This window comes from Prionailurus bengalensis, chromosome D2 (genome assembly GCF_016509475.1).
Source record: "Prionailurus bengalensis isolate Pbe53 chromosome D2, Fcat_Pben_1.1_paternal_pri, whole genome shotgun sequence".
NCBI classification, from domain to species: Eukaryota; Metazoa; Chordata; class Mammalia; order Carnivora; family Felidae; genus Prionailurus; species Prionailurus bengalensis.
The window spans coordinates 44,897,320-44,916,439 of record NC_057351.1 but is presented as its reverse complement, the minus strand read 5'-3'; the positions used below and the strand labels follow the sequence as shown (position 1 = coordinate 44,916,439).

The window sequence follows — 19,120 nt, the reverse complement described above, 5'->3', positions numbered from 1 at the left end:
ACATGAATTATCCGGGAGAGCCAACTGTTTTGTTGTTTGAATTCCACTATCTCCAGGTACACACGGGGACAACTCTTTTTGTACCCACCTTACTGGGTGATGGATAAAACCTTAGCAATCATTTCATTTAATCCCTTTACTTCCCCAGGAATTAACTCACCAAGTAAAGTACCTGTTCCTCCCCTACCCCCCTCCCCCTTTTTTTTTGGTCAAGGCTCCCTCCGAGGATTTGTTGAAAACTACTGACCTCCTCCACAGAAAGATGTGCTTCTGTATGTGTGCACTCTCTCACACACATTTCTGCATTTTATTTCTGGGAGGATCACAAAAGCCCTGAGGTTCATTTTTAGAAAAGCCAAATTAAAAAAAAAAAAAAAAAATCTAACAAACCCTGAATTAGAGAAAACAATTTCAATGAACCAAAAGAATTTTTAAAAGTACATCTACGGAAAAACAAACTGGTTCATTTAATTATGAATTTAGTTATTTTCCAGCAGTATTATCGCTCTACTAACCCTCAGCGTACTGCAACCGTCCGGGTCGAGCACCATCTCCTCATCAGTGACGCCCACTTGACACGAGCTCCTTCTACAACCGTGAGAGCACAAACGGGTGTTTGTTACTATGTCAGTTCAGTAAGGTGATCGGATCCTAGAGATGAACTAGCAACGTGGCTCTCTTCCGCCGTTTATAAAACGAGTTGAAGCAGGATCTTGTTGCCTTCATTTTCAAATACTTCTTCTTAGACATGCTTGTCTTGAACTTGTCTAAACACAGGCTTAGGCAAACTAACCCATTATCATGTGTGGTTATAACCAAGGAAATCATTTCACATCGACAGTTTATTCAAGCAGGACTAAGGGAAAGCACGGAGAGTCTGTAAGCATGGCAGAAAAGCAACTCCCGAGGAAATGGCTTTCATCTGTGTCCTGTGGCCTTAGTATAGCTCTCGAATGGCGCAGGGACCGTAGAGCGAACCTTTAATTCCCAGGACACTGCTGCATGTTGCCCTTACTACTAGAGCCTTCCTCTAGAAGCAGGAAAGGAAATGGCCAAAAAACAAACAGAAAACCTCGCAGAATTCTCTTTGAAAAAAACTCTCAATTTATATATTGAACACAATTCTCTTTATTAAAAAAAAATTTTTTTTTTTTTCAAAACCCAAGGAAAAGCCCTTGCCAGACATTCATTTCAAGACACAAACCATTCCAGCGGTCCTCCTTGAAGTACCTGCGATTTCCTCACGTGGCCTCAGAGAAGGGCACTGGGCGCGGGCTTTATGCCGTCCGGATAGACATCCAGGAGGGAGAACTCTTGCTGCAAGGGGAAGCTGTTTTCATCCAGCACAAAGAGGCTCTGCAGCTTCACCGCACAAGGCGCCCCTCCGCCTGCCAGCAGCGCGTGGAACAGGTCCGCGGCGACCATGCCGTACGTGACCTCTGACGAAGGGGCTGCGGAACGAGGAAACGCGCACAGCCTCAGCGTCCCTTCCGGGCGACGGAAACGCACAGGGCTAAGGGTTCACTGTTCCCCTTGGTTTCTCAAGCCCCAAACCCACTTTCCAGTTAGTTCTCTTTCTACCCCTCCTCCTTCTAGACACGGGCGCTGAGGATACTCTAGAATTGATGACCCACAGTTCACGGACAGGCTGTTCAGACTGACGGCAGTTCCTACTCGGCACAGCTAAGGGCTTCTTAAAACAACAGTGGAAAGAGCGGACATTAACATCTTCTTAAGTCAAGTCTGAGACAAAAAGAGTGTGTCCGGGTCAGAAAAGAACTCTTATTTATCCAGTCTACAGCCCTTATCATATGTATAAATTTATATAACAGAACCCTGAAGCAGCTATGCAATGAGCATCAAATCTTCATAACACAAAAATACTGAAATTATAGATATAGCTATGTCACTCTATGTTTGCACTTGTCCTATAGGCTTCCTTTTATTTTTTTAGGACACCAAATCCAGTTATTGAGCGGGGTGCCTCCATACTAGACTGACCAGGCACACATCAAGCTACACTCGCTCCCTGACCAACACCACCAGCCTTTCTTGGATCGGGTCTACAGACTCCTGGGCAGCCAATCACAAACTTTTGGAAGTGAGAGAATTCTCTTAACGATATTTTTCTTTCTTTCTTTCTTTCTTTCTTTCTTTCTTTCTTTCTTTCTTTTTTGTTTTTTGTTTGTTTGTTTGTTTTGTATTTTCACTTGGATAAGCTTAAAAGAAGTCAAGATTAGGGATCATTTGAATGGTCTGATGACCACTTTAGAACTGGTACCCACATGTTCCCTTAGGGTTACAATTTAATTAATGCCAGGAAGGACAACTTTGACTCTGTGGGCAAAACAGACATATATTTGATCTGAGGATGATGGGGCTTCTGTGAGAAACGAAGACTAACTGGTATTGTGCCTAAAATGAAGGGACAAGACTGAAAATACAACAAACAACCTTGAGAGAAGGCCTGAAAGAGCCAAAAGAATGCAAGTTAATAAAGACAGTGAATAAAAAAAGAACACAGAGCCTTCCAGTTAGGATGTGAAAAGCTGGAAAGAACATGGCTCCAACCTTAACAATTATTAGGAAAACTGAAGAAACTACAAAATCACAATTTATTGAGACGCTAAGAAGGCAGAGGCAGTGAGACAGCCACACCCACTGAAGTGAGCGGGGACAGAACAGGAGTACAGGTGAGCCACAATTTTAATGACTTGCTAAAAGCCAAGTGTAGGCCAGTGCACAGGCGAGGGGAGTCCGTACCCTCAAGTGTGCTTCTCGTCCCTACCAGGTGCTCACAAGCCTGGACTGAGGGCAGGACAGAGAGAAAGCTTCCAACCTGGTGAGGCCAGGAGAAGGGGAGAAGCGGCCACAAGGAAAACACAAACCACCCCCCACCCAGGACCCCTCCACCCTCCTTTAAGGAACGAGAACCTTAAAGTGCTCCAGCAGGGACTGGCAAATCCTACTGCTCCAGTGCTGAAGATGGGAGAGAGGCGGGGAAGGTGAAAGAAAAATCCCCCCATTCCTGGGGGAGGAGCAGGAAACCGCCCAGGATCAAGACCATCAGGGGTGCCCTACTGCGGGGAGAGGGGCAGGTCTTATCTTCCAACTGACGTCCCCTTTGTTTCCTTTTTACGTGGATAGAAAAAAGACCTTAATTTACAGCATAGTGTTCTTTCTGCTCCAGTATACTGTGGACACCCCTGAAATGAATGGTCTCACCAACAGCAGCCCCTGGACAGCGTGTTGATACCTTACCAACAACTCTGCTGAGCCAGTCAGGAGAAATGTTGAGTAGCATCTTCTCAATCAGCTCTGATCCTACATGGACGCACACCTTATGTACTCCATCAGTGATGGTCATTAAAGCTGGCCTACAAAAGAGCAAATAACACACGACCCTCAACAAGGTTTTCAAATTAAAGAAATGCTTAAATACAAGGTCATTTCAAAGAGCACTGGGTTTTTATTGAGTCCATTTTAATTACTAAAATGACTCTAGGATGCTCTGAGACATCCTAGGAATAAGAGAAGGGCTTTTTTTTTTTTTAAGTTTCAAACAATAAATGGATAAATTTGATTTATTCCAGATTCATTTTAAGATTTCAGATACTAATATAAGAAAACATATTTTTACACCGTTGTGTAAATTATTTTTAGAAATAAAGATAATCACACATTTCAAAAATCACAATTTCAAGTCATTTTTCCCAACTGGGCTCTTTCCTGTCAGAACCAAACTATTAACCAAACTGTTCTGCATGTCACTAAACAGGGAACAAGATAAATCATTTCCAGTATGTCCTACAGCAGAATACTATGTGGGTGTTAAAAAGAGTGAGGAAGGGTTATAAGTGCTATTAGGGAAGGAATGCCAGTCCTTAGATGGACTATAAGGAACCAACGACATGAATAAAACAAAGTGAATATTATTCTATCTATGCATTTTTTTATTTATTTGAGAGAGAGAACATGCAGGTAGGAGCAGGGGAGGAGTCGTGGTGGGGGGAGGGAGGGAGGGAGGGAGAGAGAGGGAGAGAGAGAGAGAGAGAGAGAGAGAGAGAGAGAGAGAAAATCCCAAGCAGGATCCACGCTCAGCCTGGAGCCCAATGGAGGACTTGATCTCATGACCCTGAGATCATGACCTGAGCTGAAATCAAGAGTTGGATGCTCAGCCAACTGAGCCACCCAGATGCCCTATCTATGTATTTTTATTTTTATTTTTTTATTTTTTTTTTAATGTTTATTTATTTTTGAGACAGAGAGAGACAGAGCATGAACAGGGGAGGGGCAGAGAGAGAGGGAGACACAGAATCTGAAATGGGCTCCAGCCTCTGAGCTGTCAGCACAGAGCCCGATGCGGGGCTCGAACTCACAGACCGTGAGATCATGACCTGAGCCAAAGTCGGACGCTTAACCGACTGAGCCACCCAGGCGCCCCTGTGTTTTTAAAGAAAGGACCCAAACCCATAAAATACCTAGGAATAAACCTAACCAAAGAGGTGAAAAATCTATACGCTGAAAACTATAGAAATCTTGTAAAATTGAAAAAGACAAAAAAAAAATGGAAATACATTCCATGCTCATGGATTGGAAGAACAAATATTGTTAAAATGTCAATACTACCCAAAACAATCTACATATTCAATACAATCCCTATCAAAATAATATCAGCATTCTTCACAGAGCTAGAACAAACAATCCTAAAATGTGTATGGAACCAGAAAAGACCCTGAATAGCCAAAGCAATCCTGAAAAAGAAAACCAAAGCTGGAGGCATCACAATCCTGAACTTCAAGATGTATTACAAAGCTTCAAGATGTATTACCAAGACAGCATGGTACTGGCATAAAAACAGACACTTAGATCAATGGAACAGAATAGAGAACCCAGAAATGGACCCACAAACATATGGCCAACTAGTCTTTGACAAAGCAGGGAAGAATATCCAATGGAATACAGTCTCTTCAGCAAAAGGTGTTGGGAAAACTGGACGGCGACATGCAAAAAATGAACCTGGACCACTCTCTTACACCATACACAAAAATAAACTCAAAATGGATGAAAGATCTAAACCTAACACAGGAAGCCATCAAAATCCTAGAGTTTTGAGAAAGCAGGCAAAAACCTCTTTGACCTCAGGTGTAGTAACTTCTTACTAAACACGTCTCCGGAAGCGAGGGAAACAGAAGCAAAACTGAATTCTGGAACCTTGTCAAGATAAAAAGCTTCTGCACAGCAAAGGAAACAATCAGCAAAACTAAAAGGCAACCGATGGAATGGGAGAAGATATTTGCAAATGACATATCAGATAAAGGGCTAGTATCCAAAATCTATACAGAACTTATCAAACTCAACACCCAAAAACCAAATAATCCAGTGAAGAAATGGACAAAAGGCATGAATAGACACTTTTCCAAAGCAGACATCCAGATGGCTCACAGACCCGTGAAAAACTGCTCAATATCACTCATCATCACAGAAATGAAAATTAAAACCACCATGAGATACCACCTCACACCAGTCAGAATGGCTAAAATTAACAACTCGGGCAACAACAGACATTGGCAAGGATGAAGAGAAAGAGGATATCTTTTGCACTGCTGGTGGGAATGCAAGCTTGTGCAGTCACTCTGGAAAACACTATGGAGGTTCCTCAAAAAGTTACAATTAGAACTACCCTATGACTCAGCAATTGAACTACTAGATATTTATCTAAGGGATACAGGGATGCTGTTTTGAAGGGGCACATGCACCCCAATGTTTATAGCAGCACTCTCGACAATAGCCAAAGTATACAAAGAGCCCAAATTTCCATCGATGGACGAATGGATAAAGAAGATGTGGTATCTGTGTACAATGGAATATTATTCAGTGACCAAAAAGAATGAAATCTTGCCATTTGCAACAGCGTGGATGGAACTAGAGGGTATTGTGCTAAGCGAAATTAGTCAGAGAAAAGCAAATATTATATGACTTCACTTATATGTGGAATGTAAGTTACAAAACAGATGAACATAAGGGAAGGGAAGCAAAAATAATATAAAAACAAGGAGGGGGGGAAACATAAGAGACTTAAATACAGAGAACAAACTGAGGGTTGCTGGAGTGGTTGTGGGGAGGGGATGGGCTAAATGGGTAAGGGGCATTAAAGGGGAACACCTGTTGGGATGAGCACTGGGTGTTATACATAGGGGATGAATCACTGGAATCTACTCCTGAAATCATTATTGCACTATCTGCTAACTAACCTAGATAGAAATTAAAAAAAAAAAAAAGTGCTCATGTCCTTTAATAGAACGTTTCCTACAAGTATCCATAGGAAAATGGCAAAGGCCATGAGGACACAGAAAAAAAAAAGCTTTGCAGGAAAGCAAAAGCAATAGCTCTTAAACCACCAACAATAAAAGTTCAACCTTACTTCTCACTTGTAACGAGAGAAATACACTTAAAGGGCCACTGAGGTTCCATTTGCAACTACTAGATGGTCGAGGAGCATGATTCTTGTTGGCAAGGTTGTGGGGCGATGGGTACTCTCATACATTGTGCAGGAAGTATGGAATTGATCCGGTGTCGATGGAAGGCACTCTACCAGTATCTGCCAGCCCAGAAATTATCCTGCAGCCATATAATCACTCATAGGAGGGGCATTTGTCTCAGGACGTGCACTGCAATACTGTTAGCAGTTGCGTTACATTTGGACACATCATTGTCTACCCACAAGGCACCAATTAAATATATGCCGATCTATTCAGGTATGGAATATGAGGCAGCCAACTAAAAGTGTGAGGAAGCTCCCTAACTGCTGACATGCACTGATTTCCAAAGTGAAAATGATGAGATGGGGAGAGAGTGCTGTGTGTCGCAGGGGAGTGAAATCTGGGCAGGGACGCGCACAGCCTGTGTCTGGACAGAGGCCCAGGACACAGTGGGTGGGGGGAGGGAGGGAGGGGATATTGTCACAGTAAGGCTTTTGTATCTTTTAAACATTTCTATGTTGGTATTAGGAATGTCTTACAAATTAAATTTTACATATTAAAAACAATTTTTAAAAATTAAAAAAAAAGAAAGGGATATACATGTGCTGGTGTTAGCATAATAAATTACTAGACGAATATACAAAAAACTTTGACAAGCATGGAATCAGCACTGGTGGTGGATGGGGTGGGTGGGGAGGAACTTTCTGCTTTGTATCTTCCTCTACTGTTCGCATTTTTACCATGGCTATATTACCTTTTTTAAAAATAAATTGTGGGGCGCCTGGGTGGCGCAGTTGGTTAAGCGTCCGACTTCAGCCAGGTCACGATCTCGCGGTCCGTGAGTTCGAGCCCCGCGTCGGGCTCTGGGCTGATGGCTCAGAGCCTGGAGCCTGTTTCCGATTCTGTGTCTCCCTCTCTCTCTGCCCCTCCCCCGTTCATGCTCTGTCTCTCTCTGTCCCAAAAATAAGTAAACGTTGAAAAAAAAAATTTTTTTTTAAATAAATTGTAGGGGCACCTGGGTGGCTCAGTCGGTTAAGCGTCCGACTTTAGCTCAGGTCACAATCTCGCGGTCCGTGAGTTCAAGCCCCGTGTTGGGCTCTGGGCTGATGGCTCAGAGCCTGGAGCCTGCTTCCGATTCTGTGTCTCCCTCTCTCTCTGCCCCTCCCCCGTTCATACTCTGTCTCTCTCTGTCTCAAAAATAAATAAACGTTAAAAATAAATTGTAAAAAATAAATTGAGAACAGGTTTTAGAAACAGACTCATTAATATAGAGGAATTTAACATAACAGCTAAACCACACTCCTGATTTTCCCCCTTTACCCGCGTGATGATTCTAGGTCTTTCCTCTTTTTCACTCTACTCTTTCCCCCATGCTGTCTTTCCTCCTTCATTCTTTATTTCAGCAAATACACACTCAATATCTACTATGTGCCAAGTACCATGCTAAGCACTGGGTGCTTGCTAGGAAACAAGACAAATCTGGTTCCCTCACATGAGGAGTGTAAGAGTTTAGAGGGGCGAAAAGACAGTAAGCATTTTGACTGTGATGCCAAGATGATTCAACAGGGAGAGAATAGTCTCTGCAACAAATCATGCCGGGACAACCGGATATCCACATGTGAAAAAATGAAGTTGGACCCCTTCCTTATAATCCTTACAACTCAAAATACACTATGGACCTATATGTAAGAGTCAAAACCATAAAATTCTTACAAGTATAGGAGTAAATCTCCATGATCTCAGCTTAAGAATGATAGCTTTCTTAGCTACGATACCATTTAAAAGCACAAGCAACAAAAAGAAAAACACATAATTAAAAAATGTTGGCAAGGATGTGCAGAACTTCATATACTCTTGGTGAGAATGTAAAACTGGGCAACACCTTTGGAAAACAGTTTGGAAGTTCCTCAAAAAGTTAAACATAGAGTTACCATACAACCCAACAATTCTAAAACGTACATTCACATGAAAATGTGTACACAAATGTTCACAGCAGTACTATTTATAGCAGCCAAAAGGTGGGGAGCAGTCCAAACGTTGAGTTGGGGGGGGGGTGCCTGCTAATGGAAATGGGGCTACTGGGGGCAGGGATGATGAAAATGTCATAAAATTGACCATGGTGACAGCTGCATAACTCCGTGAATATACTAAAACCATGGATTGTATATCTTGGATGGGTTCATTCGATGCTACGTGAGTTCTACCCAATAAAGACGATTTTTAGAAAAGACAGAACACAACTAGACAAGTACAAATTGCAATGTGCACACGCCTGGTGCTGTAGCAGAAAATCGAGGGATTAGGAAGGCCTCCTGATGAAGTACCATTTGAACAGAGACGTGAGGGAGCCAGGCTGGTGGAATCAGGCAGAGGGAAGAACACGCAAGAAAGCCCACGGAGAAGAAGAACGAGTGTCCAAGAACTGCCCGAAGGCTGGGGTGGCTGGAACACAGCAAGCAGGGGGATGCGTGGCAGCAGACAAGGTTGCAGGCACGACACGGGCACAACAGTGTAAGGGGAAACTCCTGGAAGGTGTTTAAGTGAGGCAGCGATCACCCAGTCAGCTGCGTAGAGAATGGGCTGGAGTGGGCAAAGGCAGAAGGAGACCAACTGAGAGACGATGCTGCTCTGACAGTTTGAGCAAGACACAGCAGCGGCTTGGACCAGGCCCACGTGCTGCTGGACCAGGACGCACTGACTTCCCTTTCTGGTTTCACAATCACTGGGGTTTCAGCAAGGCCAGGTGAAAAGGATGCCACGTGCTCTGCAATGTGTGGGATCCCCTCTACAATTGGAAAGTGTCCTGCCTGAAATGTCAATAGTGCCCCTGAGTCTGAGGAACAGGACTAAGATGCCAGCAGTGGAGACGGAAAAAAGCAAGTGAATTTGTGATACAGTTTTGGATGAAAATTTGTAGGACTTGCCAGTAGATCAGACATGAGAGGTAAGGAAAAAGAAATGATTTAAAGGTTATGTGCAGGTTTCTAGGTTACGGGGGTAGACGGTGATGCCATTCACTGGGAAGTATAAAAATGGGAAGAATCCAGTTTGATACAGATGGGAAAAAATAAGAGAGTCAACCTCAGGCATTTTTAATGTGGGATACCTGACAAATATTCAAGTAGGGAATTCAGCATCTCAATACTTGAGCTTGGAGAAGAACACCAGGGTAAAGATGCAAATGAAAGTCACCAGCACATAGAAAATCCTTTGAAGGCAAGTATGAGACTCAAACCATGGTATCTAATGTTTCCACTGGAAAAGCAGCTCCAAGTTGCAAGTAACCAACATAAAATGTGATTGATCCACTCACAGTATGGGACTGTCCTGCCATAGGAATGTTCATTAAGTATTTCATAAAAGACTTTTAAGTACAAGAAGTATGCTTGTATCAATCGATATAACCTCCACAGCACTAAATATCAGGTGAACATACGTAGACACCTAATAACTGCCTAATTTATGGAGTCTTTGAAAAATAATCAGAGCTTTTTCTTCTTCAGTTTGCTGACTGAGTTATGTAAAGTCCTAAGTGATGACTTATGCGATGTTTTCTGAATCACGTATGTGATAATTTGAAAGAACCTGTCATTTAATACTCAAAGTTTTCTTTTAATCTGGATCCTAAACCTAAGAACAATATAAAGACTTTTAAATAAATTTTTTAAAAAACCCAACTCTTACTTTGTCTATCAAAATTCGAGTAACAAAAAGAATTAGCACTACCTCTTCAACGCAGTATTGTTTAGGATTAGACCTTATGTACCTCATCCTAGATTATACCATAATCGGGCGATATTGATCTGTGAGGTCCTTCTCTTGAACAGTTATTCTTTAGACTGAATATTCAAAGTCTCTCTTCTCTTTAAGGGATATTTATTGGTTAATGTTTTTGTCCAATAAACAATATATTGATTAGGAACATTAAGAATGGCATAAAATAACACATATACTCTGTAAGGAGCCTTAACTGTTGCTAAGAAATCAATTTTAATTAATTATGTTTCTTATATACCATGCATCTTAATTTAATTTTCTTTCCCATACAAGCAACCTTCAGAGTAAGAGCAAAATGTACTTACTTATTTATAAGGTTTATAGATTAAGCTTCTGAAAATGTTCTTAATGTATACCATGATAACATGCTGAACACATGTGCATTTAGTTTTTAGATACTGCAGTAGTTAGAAATAGAAAAGAGCATAAGACACTGATGGCTATTCTGTAAAGCCATATAATTTACAAGATAAAAAGAAAAAGATTATCCATGACTCTGAACATTTATTATTTGAAAAATGTGTTTTCCACTGAGCTGGTTTGCAATTTTACCAAAGAACATTTGCAATCCTTAATTTCTAATATAAAGTTGGAAAAACTAAGGCACAGAAAAGTTAAATATCTTATTAGCTTGCATAACTCAGAGGTTAGATCATAGAATACTTTTAACTTTTAAATTCCAATTATATGTTAAGGTAGGGAAATCAGTTTCTCATGAGCCATTTAGATCTTGGTTAAAAATATAAACCAAGTAAAAATTTTCTTCAATATAGCTGCTTGAAGACAATAAAAATCTCCCAATTACTGCTTTTAAAAATCCCTGTTATGAGTACTGGATAATTTTTGCTTTCATAAATAACCATTTGTCATTCAAGGGAAAAAAATGTATTCTCTTGGATTTAGCTCTAGTTAATTCTCATAGGGTGATGCGCGCTGAGGAGGGCACCTGTTGGGATGAGCACTGGGTGTTGTATGGAAACCAATTTGACGATAAATTTCATATATAAAAAAAAAGAAACTTAAAAAAAACCCCAAAAAACCAAAAAAAGAAAATGAGAATTGATATATACGATTTGTTGGTCATTTCCGGTCCTCTAATAATAAATATCTTCCGTCCCACTGGCTTGCCTGGCTGCCTCACCTGTAGTACAGCTTCTTCATCGTAAAGGGCAAGCAGCTGTAGCACTGTTTATAGATCTTATTCCCATCAGTTTCCAGTTCCGATCCGCACTTTGCACAGCCTGTATATACGATGTCAGGAAGGGAAGAGAGGATGCTCCTCAGGGAGCTGTGGTCACTCAGAGTTATCTTCTGAGCTGCTGTAACAGGTATCACTAGCTCTAAAATCTGGGCTTTGATTAGAATCACTCCTACAAGAGACCAACAAAAAGACGTATTTATAAATGATAGGACCAAAATTATAACTGCAGTTTACAAACATGGTTAATGATATGGTTGATTCAGTTGCTTTTACAGTGAAGGATATCCCTGAGGACTCGCTTTTGGTCTTCTCTTTTGTTCACTCTTTCCCTGGACAATCTCACCCACTTGCAACTTCAGTGTTTACTCTGGGAAGTGAGGGGTGAGCTGCCGGTAACTAAAAGTAAAGATTTATTTGGAGAGTTTGGTTGCAGAGGTGAGTGTTTTCTTCCTCTCTGTTCTCTAGCATCATGCAAAATAAGGTCTATCCTTCTTTCGGGGAAATTCCTTCAAACACTTGAAACCAGCTAATATACCCTCTTTCCCTGTCTTGTCTTTCTTCTGATCATTGCTAAAAGCCAAGTGGCAGGTCAGCTATTCTTTCAGTCTCTGCTTTATCCAAAATAATACACCACTAGCTTATCCTCTGTTTAAACTTTGTTTTTGTTTTTCAATTTCCTGCCCATCACCATCCATTCTCTGGGCATAGGTTACACAGCACATGAGCACCAAGAGTCTGCATTTACGAAATGTGTGACTCGCCAGGACATTGAGCATGTTCCTTGACTGCTCACTGGCTCATGCATTCACCTGTTAGACAAATACTGAGTATCTGGTATCTATCAGGCATTCCCTTTTCCTAATTCACTTTTGCCTTATTATATACTAGTGAGGTCTGTGAGTTCATCTGAGTTCATCTTCTCCCCTCCTCTCCAGATTCAGTTTAAAGCCTTTATTTAAGCCTTTGGATTTGTTCTTCTTCATCCTTTTAGCAGGGAGTATACTCCAGGTCAGGAACTCATCCTTCTGGCTACCTATGCTCTTTTTGGGTTATCTTCTTTAAGACTCCCACTAATGGTGACTTTCCTATTCCTAAGTCCTTCTGTTTGCTTTAGTCTTTTGGCACCCAAAGACTTTTCCAATCATGTCCTGTATCCCTACATGAATTGCAAGAATACGTAGTGGTCAGCATACTTAATAAACTACAGCAGACTCTACATCACACCTTTCCACAGACATGTTGAATCACTAAAACATTGATGAAAGAATTCAATAATTTTAGAAGAACACTAACATCACTCCTAACATTTTATAAATTTACACACCTCTATAAAAGAATTAAAAGTTCATTATTTCTGTTTCTGTTTCAAGGGGGCTTATAGCCTGCTGGGTACTGACATTCTGCTGATGGAAGGACCAGATGCTGAGTAAGCATCTTCATTTCTTTATAAGGAGCCAGGCACAGCCTCACCCCATCCAGCTTCTGTGAAGTTTTGTTAAGAGAACAGACTTTCTTAGGAAATTGTCCCATGTTAAGCTCCCTTTCTCCCTCCTTTTATTTAACTGAAACATGTCAGGAAAAAACTGCTTGTACTTCTATATACTCTATCCATTTCTGTCTTAAAAACACATAAACAATGAGAGAAACAATGAATTTAGCCCTCATAAGTGAACACAAAGAGAAGGAAAAATGGCTAAAAGGACCACTCTGAACACAGCCTAACCAGGGACTGACTGTACAGCACAAAGTCTCTGCATGGTTTAACAACGGGGAGTCCATCTCCAGAGTTTGCAAGGACATGCCCAATCCTCAGCCTCAGCCCCCAAACCAAATCTTCAGAGCTGTGAGCACCTATTTTGTTAGTGTTTATGATAGTCATTTTTATTTTAAAATCTATTTCTATGTCTTCAATTCCAGCAGGGAGCTGCTCTGTGTAAGCAGTAGATAATAGAGCTGACCTCTCCATGACACCAAGTTAAATGTAGCCCCTATTCTACCTGTGGCATACTTTCTTGCAGCAACCAGCTCCATAAGCCTATAGTGCTCTCGGAGGGCAGAGGAGGGGTGCATAAATATGAAGCAGTATAAAAATTTGCATATTCTATCATCTGTGTTCATCTTCCAGAAATGTTAATTTTTTAAGGTTTTACTTTTAAGTAATCTCTACACGCAACACGATGCTCGAACTCATGACCCCAAGATCAAGGGTTGCATGCTCTACTGACTGAGGCAGCCAGGCGCCCCCAGGAATATTAATTTAAATTAACTGTTAGTATTGGGGTGCCTGGGTGGCTCAGTCAGTTACGCATCCGACTTCAGCTCAGGTCATGATCTCTCGGTTCATGAGTTTGAGCCCTGCATTGGGCTCTGTGCTGACAGCTCAGAGCCTGGGAGCTGCTTTGAATTCTGTGTCTCCCTCTCTCTCTGCCCCTCGCCTGCTCACACTGTGTCTCTCTCAAAAATAAACATTAAAAATTAAAAAAAATTAATTAACTGTTAGTATTAATAAATGTTGCAATGTAGAACTAGGTATATGGAGTTCTTCTCTAAGAATAAGTCTCTGTATTCCATTAAAAGTTGGGTTTTTTGAGAGGTGTTACTGTTTTTGTTTTCCACTTGCATTCTCCTTAGACTTAATAATGGTCGTATCTTGGAGAACATATATGCATACATATGTGAATTAATACTACACAAGTCAGAAAATTTTAATCTGGCATTTGGCCAACGTAGAAAAAGGGACTGGATTTATGCTCCCATCTTATGATATAATAAAAAATAAATATTTGATCTTTGTCCCTAGTTCCTGGCACAGAGCTCTAAAAAATGCTTGGATCTCCAAGTGATGAGTGACTTCCGTATGCTAATAAGATGATGACGGGCGGCTGGGGGCCCATGGGCAGCTTCAGGTCTTGGTGGGGAAGGGGGCTGATGACCAGAAAGACCAAGGCATGGTTAGAGAGTTGGAACTTTCAGCTCCACCCCCCAAAACTCTGGGGAGTGGAAAGAGGTTGGAGACTGAATTAATCACAAACAGCCAGTGGTTTAATCAATCATGCCTACACAAGGAAACCTTGATAAAAACCTTTAAACAAAAGGGTTCAAGGAGCTTCTGGGTTAATGAACATGTTGAGGTACTGGGAGAACCTGAAAAGGGTGGAGGCTCTGTGCCCCTTCATCCATACCTTGCCCTGTGCATCTCTTCCATTTGGCTGTTCCTGAGTTGTATCCTTTATACCAAACCACTAAACGCAAATAAAGAGTGTTCCGGGGGCACCCAGGTGGCTCAGTTGATTAAGCAGCTGACTCTTGAGTTAGGCTCAGGTCATGATCTCACAGTTCAGTTTGTGAGATGGAGCCCTTGTGTCAGGCTCTGCATTGACAGCACCAGCGCAGAGCCTGCTTGGTCTTCTCTCTCTCCCTCTCTCTCTCTGCCCCTCCTCTGCTCACACGCGTCCTGCTCACACGCTCACACGCGTCCTGCTCACACGCGTCTCTCTCAAAATAATAATGTTTTTTTTAATGGATACATTGGAGTTCATCAAGATTCAAAACTTAGGGCCTTCAAAAGACCTGGTTAAAAGAACAAGTGAGAAGACAAGTGATAGACTAGGAGAACATCTTTGCAAAGCATATATCTAATAAATAATTTTTATTCAGAATATAAAGAACTCTCAAAATTCAATAATAAGAAAATAATCAGCCCTTTTTTTTTTAAATGGGCACAAGATTTCAGTTGACACTTCATCAAAGAAGACATATGGATGGCAATGAAGTACATGAAAAGATGCTCAATATCATTAGCCAATAGGGAAATGCAAATTAAAACCACAACCACCTATCATTACCTAAATTAAAAAGAATGCTCATACCAAGTGTTGACGTGGATGTGGGAAAAACAGAACTCCCACACACTGCTTGGTGGAAATGTAAAATGCTACAACTACTTTGGAAAACAGTTTGATGGTTTCTTAAAAAATTAAACACACATCTACCATACAATACAGCTATTTATTCAACTCCTAGGTACCTACCCACCAAAAAAGAAAGGACTATGTCCATCTAACACTTTATACATGAATGTTTATAGAAGCTTTACTTATAATAGCCAAGAACTGGAAACAACCCAGATGTCCATCAGCAGATGAACAGACAAATCGCAGTGCATTCATACAACAGAATAAAAAGGAATGAATTAGTGATATGCACAAAAGCAGAGATACATCTCAAAAGAATTTGCTTAAAGATGCCAAACAAAACAGTGTACATAATATATGATTCCATGTATAAAAAATCATAGAAAAGTCAAACTAATCTCTGGTGATAGAAAGCAGATTGATTGCCTAGAAGGATCAGGGGGCAGGCATGCGTGGAAGGGAGAGATTACAAAGGGGCAGACTGGTGATGGTTTAACGACTGTGGTGATGGTTTCATGGGTTTCGTGTCAAAACTCACCAGTGTGAATGTGTATACTTCAAATAAGGGCAGTTTACTGTATGAAAATTATGCTCTAAAAACTCAGTTAAAAACCTTTTTAAATCTGACACTCTGAGCCGTATTTGAAAAGCACTCTGATAGATCCTCTGCTCTGCCTATGATACAACTTACACGTTTCTGTGGATGTACCAAAAGGGGGTATAGCGTGCCAGCAAAAAGTCCCAGAAATAAACTTAAAAATCTTAGCATGTGATCTCTTAGGAGCTTCAACCCATTTCATTTTGGAACAGATTCTTTTTTATTAGAATTGCAAAAATAATCTTATTTCACTTAAACCACACCTAGCATTTAATAAAATCTAAAACCATCTATAAGAATTCAGAAAATTACTCATGCAAACAGGAGAATAAAATTAAAACTTACTATCAAGATCCAAAGTTCCTGAGATATTCTTAAAAACTTAACCTACAAAAGCACCAAAAATGGTAATCTTATATAAATTCTGAGAAAAAAAATTTGACCAAATATTTTCTTCTTCATTAGAAAATTTAAATTATGTAACAATAAACCTACAGATACATTCCATTTTTTTCAACCCTCATTTCCCCTCTAAAAACAATTGCTACAATAACAACTAGAAAACATTCTATTAGTTTCCAAGATTGATGATCACTGACATTTACTGATTATTGGCATTTAGCAACCTTAAATATAGCCTTGAATGCCGTCTAATTTGTTATACTTTTAACTAGGAGTTAGCATACTTTTAGCATCATCTCTGTACTTAGGAAGCCAATGCAATTTATGAGAAGTATTTTCCACTTGTATCACTTTATCTAGTTATTTTCACTATTTGACTCTCTTTATTCTGAAGTGTATAACATATTGAACCTAAAGCACATTCCTTTTACTACTGCACTCTAATTACTTTAATGGTATTAACTTCATGGAAAGCGTGTACATGAATAAAATCCATTTCCAAGCCATTCTTTCATGTAGTGTTTCTGAGGATTAATTTTATACCCATATATACACACACACATACAAATACGTGAGTTCAGAAAGTACATTATATTTTACTAAGCAGTAAGCAAATTGCGTGGATTCTATATCAATGCTAAATTTTAACAACCATGTACAGGTAGCAGCTTAGAAACTTGATAAAATGCTTATCTCAACAGTCACTCTGGTTAGGGTCATTTTTCTATTTCCGGTTTATTAAATGATGAACGGCTTGTATAAATATGCAAAAAATATTTTTAAGTAATTCTCTAATAATTACAACTTAACCTCAAAGGATTGGTAGACAGAAAGCTCAGAAGATGCAAATATCTGGTTCGGCTATTTATGATGATCTGTATTTCACTTTTATGTTCAATTGTACATTTTTCCCCACAAATGGCAGCTTAAACTAGCAGTGTCTTACATATATAGAGATCTTACCTGAACGCTTATCCTCTAAGTGTGTTGCCAAATCTGACATCTTCACAAAGGAGGGCATGCTTTTTTGGAATTTTGCTTTAAATTTAACCGCCCTTATATCATCATCAAACAGGCACTCACAGGATGACCAAAATGTTGTATGCAATTCTAAGCTTTCTAGGATGTAATTGCGCTGAACAAAAAGATATTTAAATTCCCAAATATAATCTTAAACAAACAAACAAACAAAAACAAAAAGTCACCAAAAAAGAAATAATCTAGGCTCAGAATCAAATTAAATAGATCAATCTGATTAAATCAGTTAAATGCAACATTTATCGCACTAAGGAATTTGGGTGTAAAGAGACAAAATGTGAACGCTGTTTTAAGGCAATAGGATAACGATGCTGGAGATAATTTTAATAAAAATGTTTTCTAAAGATTTCCTGGTCTCTTAAACAGTCATAATTTATCATAACCAACTGCTTTTCAGAGTAGCTATTTCCTGTTTTGGTATCTACAGGCAAAGATTTTTAAAAATAGTAAGGCATAGAAATGGACACATGTCTGCCATAAGTAATACCTCTCATTGATTTTCCAGCACCTTTGTTTTCTTATTTAGCTAATTTTTCCAGGACCAAAAAAAAGCATTGAGAGACAATTGCATGTATTTTTAGCTCCGTCAGTAATAATTTGAATCCTTAAAACCACAGTAGCACAGAGCTCCTTTTCAAATAATCACATTCTATATTAATAAATTCAACTTTATAATAAAACAAAAGATTTCTTAGCACTAAGTTTTCTAATAATAACAGCTATTTTTATAAAACAGTATTTTTAGTTTCCTTCAGGCAATAAATCTAATTCACACCCCTCCCCAACACTGCCTCCTTAGTTTTTTTCCTTAGTTTTGTTTGGAAAAATGGACAGTCTTAAAAACGGTAAATCTGTACAGACAGAGCATCGTTAGGAAGAGCTAAATCATATATATTGCAAGTTATTGCTTAAAAACAATAGCTATTTTTAAAATGGTTTGCTTGTCTTATTATAAAATACATGCTTAGAAATGAGAGAAGCTAAATAAGCAAATAAATAACACCTGTAACCTCAACATCCCCAAATCAACACAGTTAACACTTTTGTGGACATCCAGTTGTTTTCAATGTGATTTTTACTTAATATGTTAAATATATTTTGTATGTCCTTAAGTATTATTCTATATTAATTTTTTTAATGTTTATTTACTTTTGAGAGAGAGAGAGACAGAGAGACAGAGAGAGAGCAAGCAGGGGAGGGACAGAGACAGAAGGAGACACAGAATCCAAAGCAGGCTCCAGGATCCGAGTTGTCAGCACAGAGCCCAATGCAGGGCTCGAACCCATGAACCACGAGATCATGACCTAAGCCGAAGTCGGATGCCCAACTGACTGAGCCACCCAGGCGTCCCATTATTTTATATTATTTTAAAATACTACATAATATGTCAATACTTTGGCACAGATATTCCAAAATCTTAAAAATTATTATAGCAATTCCCTATTTAAAGCATGTTGGTTGTTTTTTCAATTCTTTACTATTATAACAATACTGTGATAAATATATTTTTAGCTACATCTCTATAGCCATGAGAAATTCCTAGAAGTATAATCATTAGGTGAAAGGTATTCCAAATTCTGAGATTTTCAAACACATTATCAGTTGTCCTCAAGAAAGGTTTTGCCAATTTACATTTCCAATAGTTTATGAGAGTAGCTGTTCCTCCACATATTCTCTATCAATTTCTCAGGAGAAAAATCATGGGCTG

General features: G+C 39.6%; 1 protein-coding gene across 2 annotated transcripts in view; it reads right to left on the bottom strand.

Annotated features, from left to right (window-relative positions):
* Nucleotides 1-444: 444 nt before the first annotated feature.
* Nucleotides 445-19,120, bottom strand: part of SHLD2 (shieldin complex subunit 2) — an 83,098-nt gene continuing 64,422 nt past the window's right edge. For both annotated transcript variants that reach the window (XM_043596787.1, XM_043596786.1), the window contains 4 exons: nucleotides 17,338-17,544; nucleotides 11,401-11,629; nucleotides 3,262-3,377; nucleotides 445-1,451 (listed from right to left, as the gene is read on the bottom strand). In XM_043596787.1, the coding sequence (XP_043452722.1) occupies nucleotides 1,252-1,451; nucleotides 3,262-3,377; nucleotides 11,401-11,629; nucleotides 17,338-17,544 (752 nt within the window). In that variant the 3' untranslated portion in view covers nucleotides 445-1,251. The remainder of the gene's footprint in view (nucleotides 1,452-3,261; nucleotides 3,378-11,400; nucleotides 11,630-17,337; nucleotides 17,545-19,120) is intronic.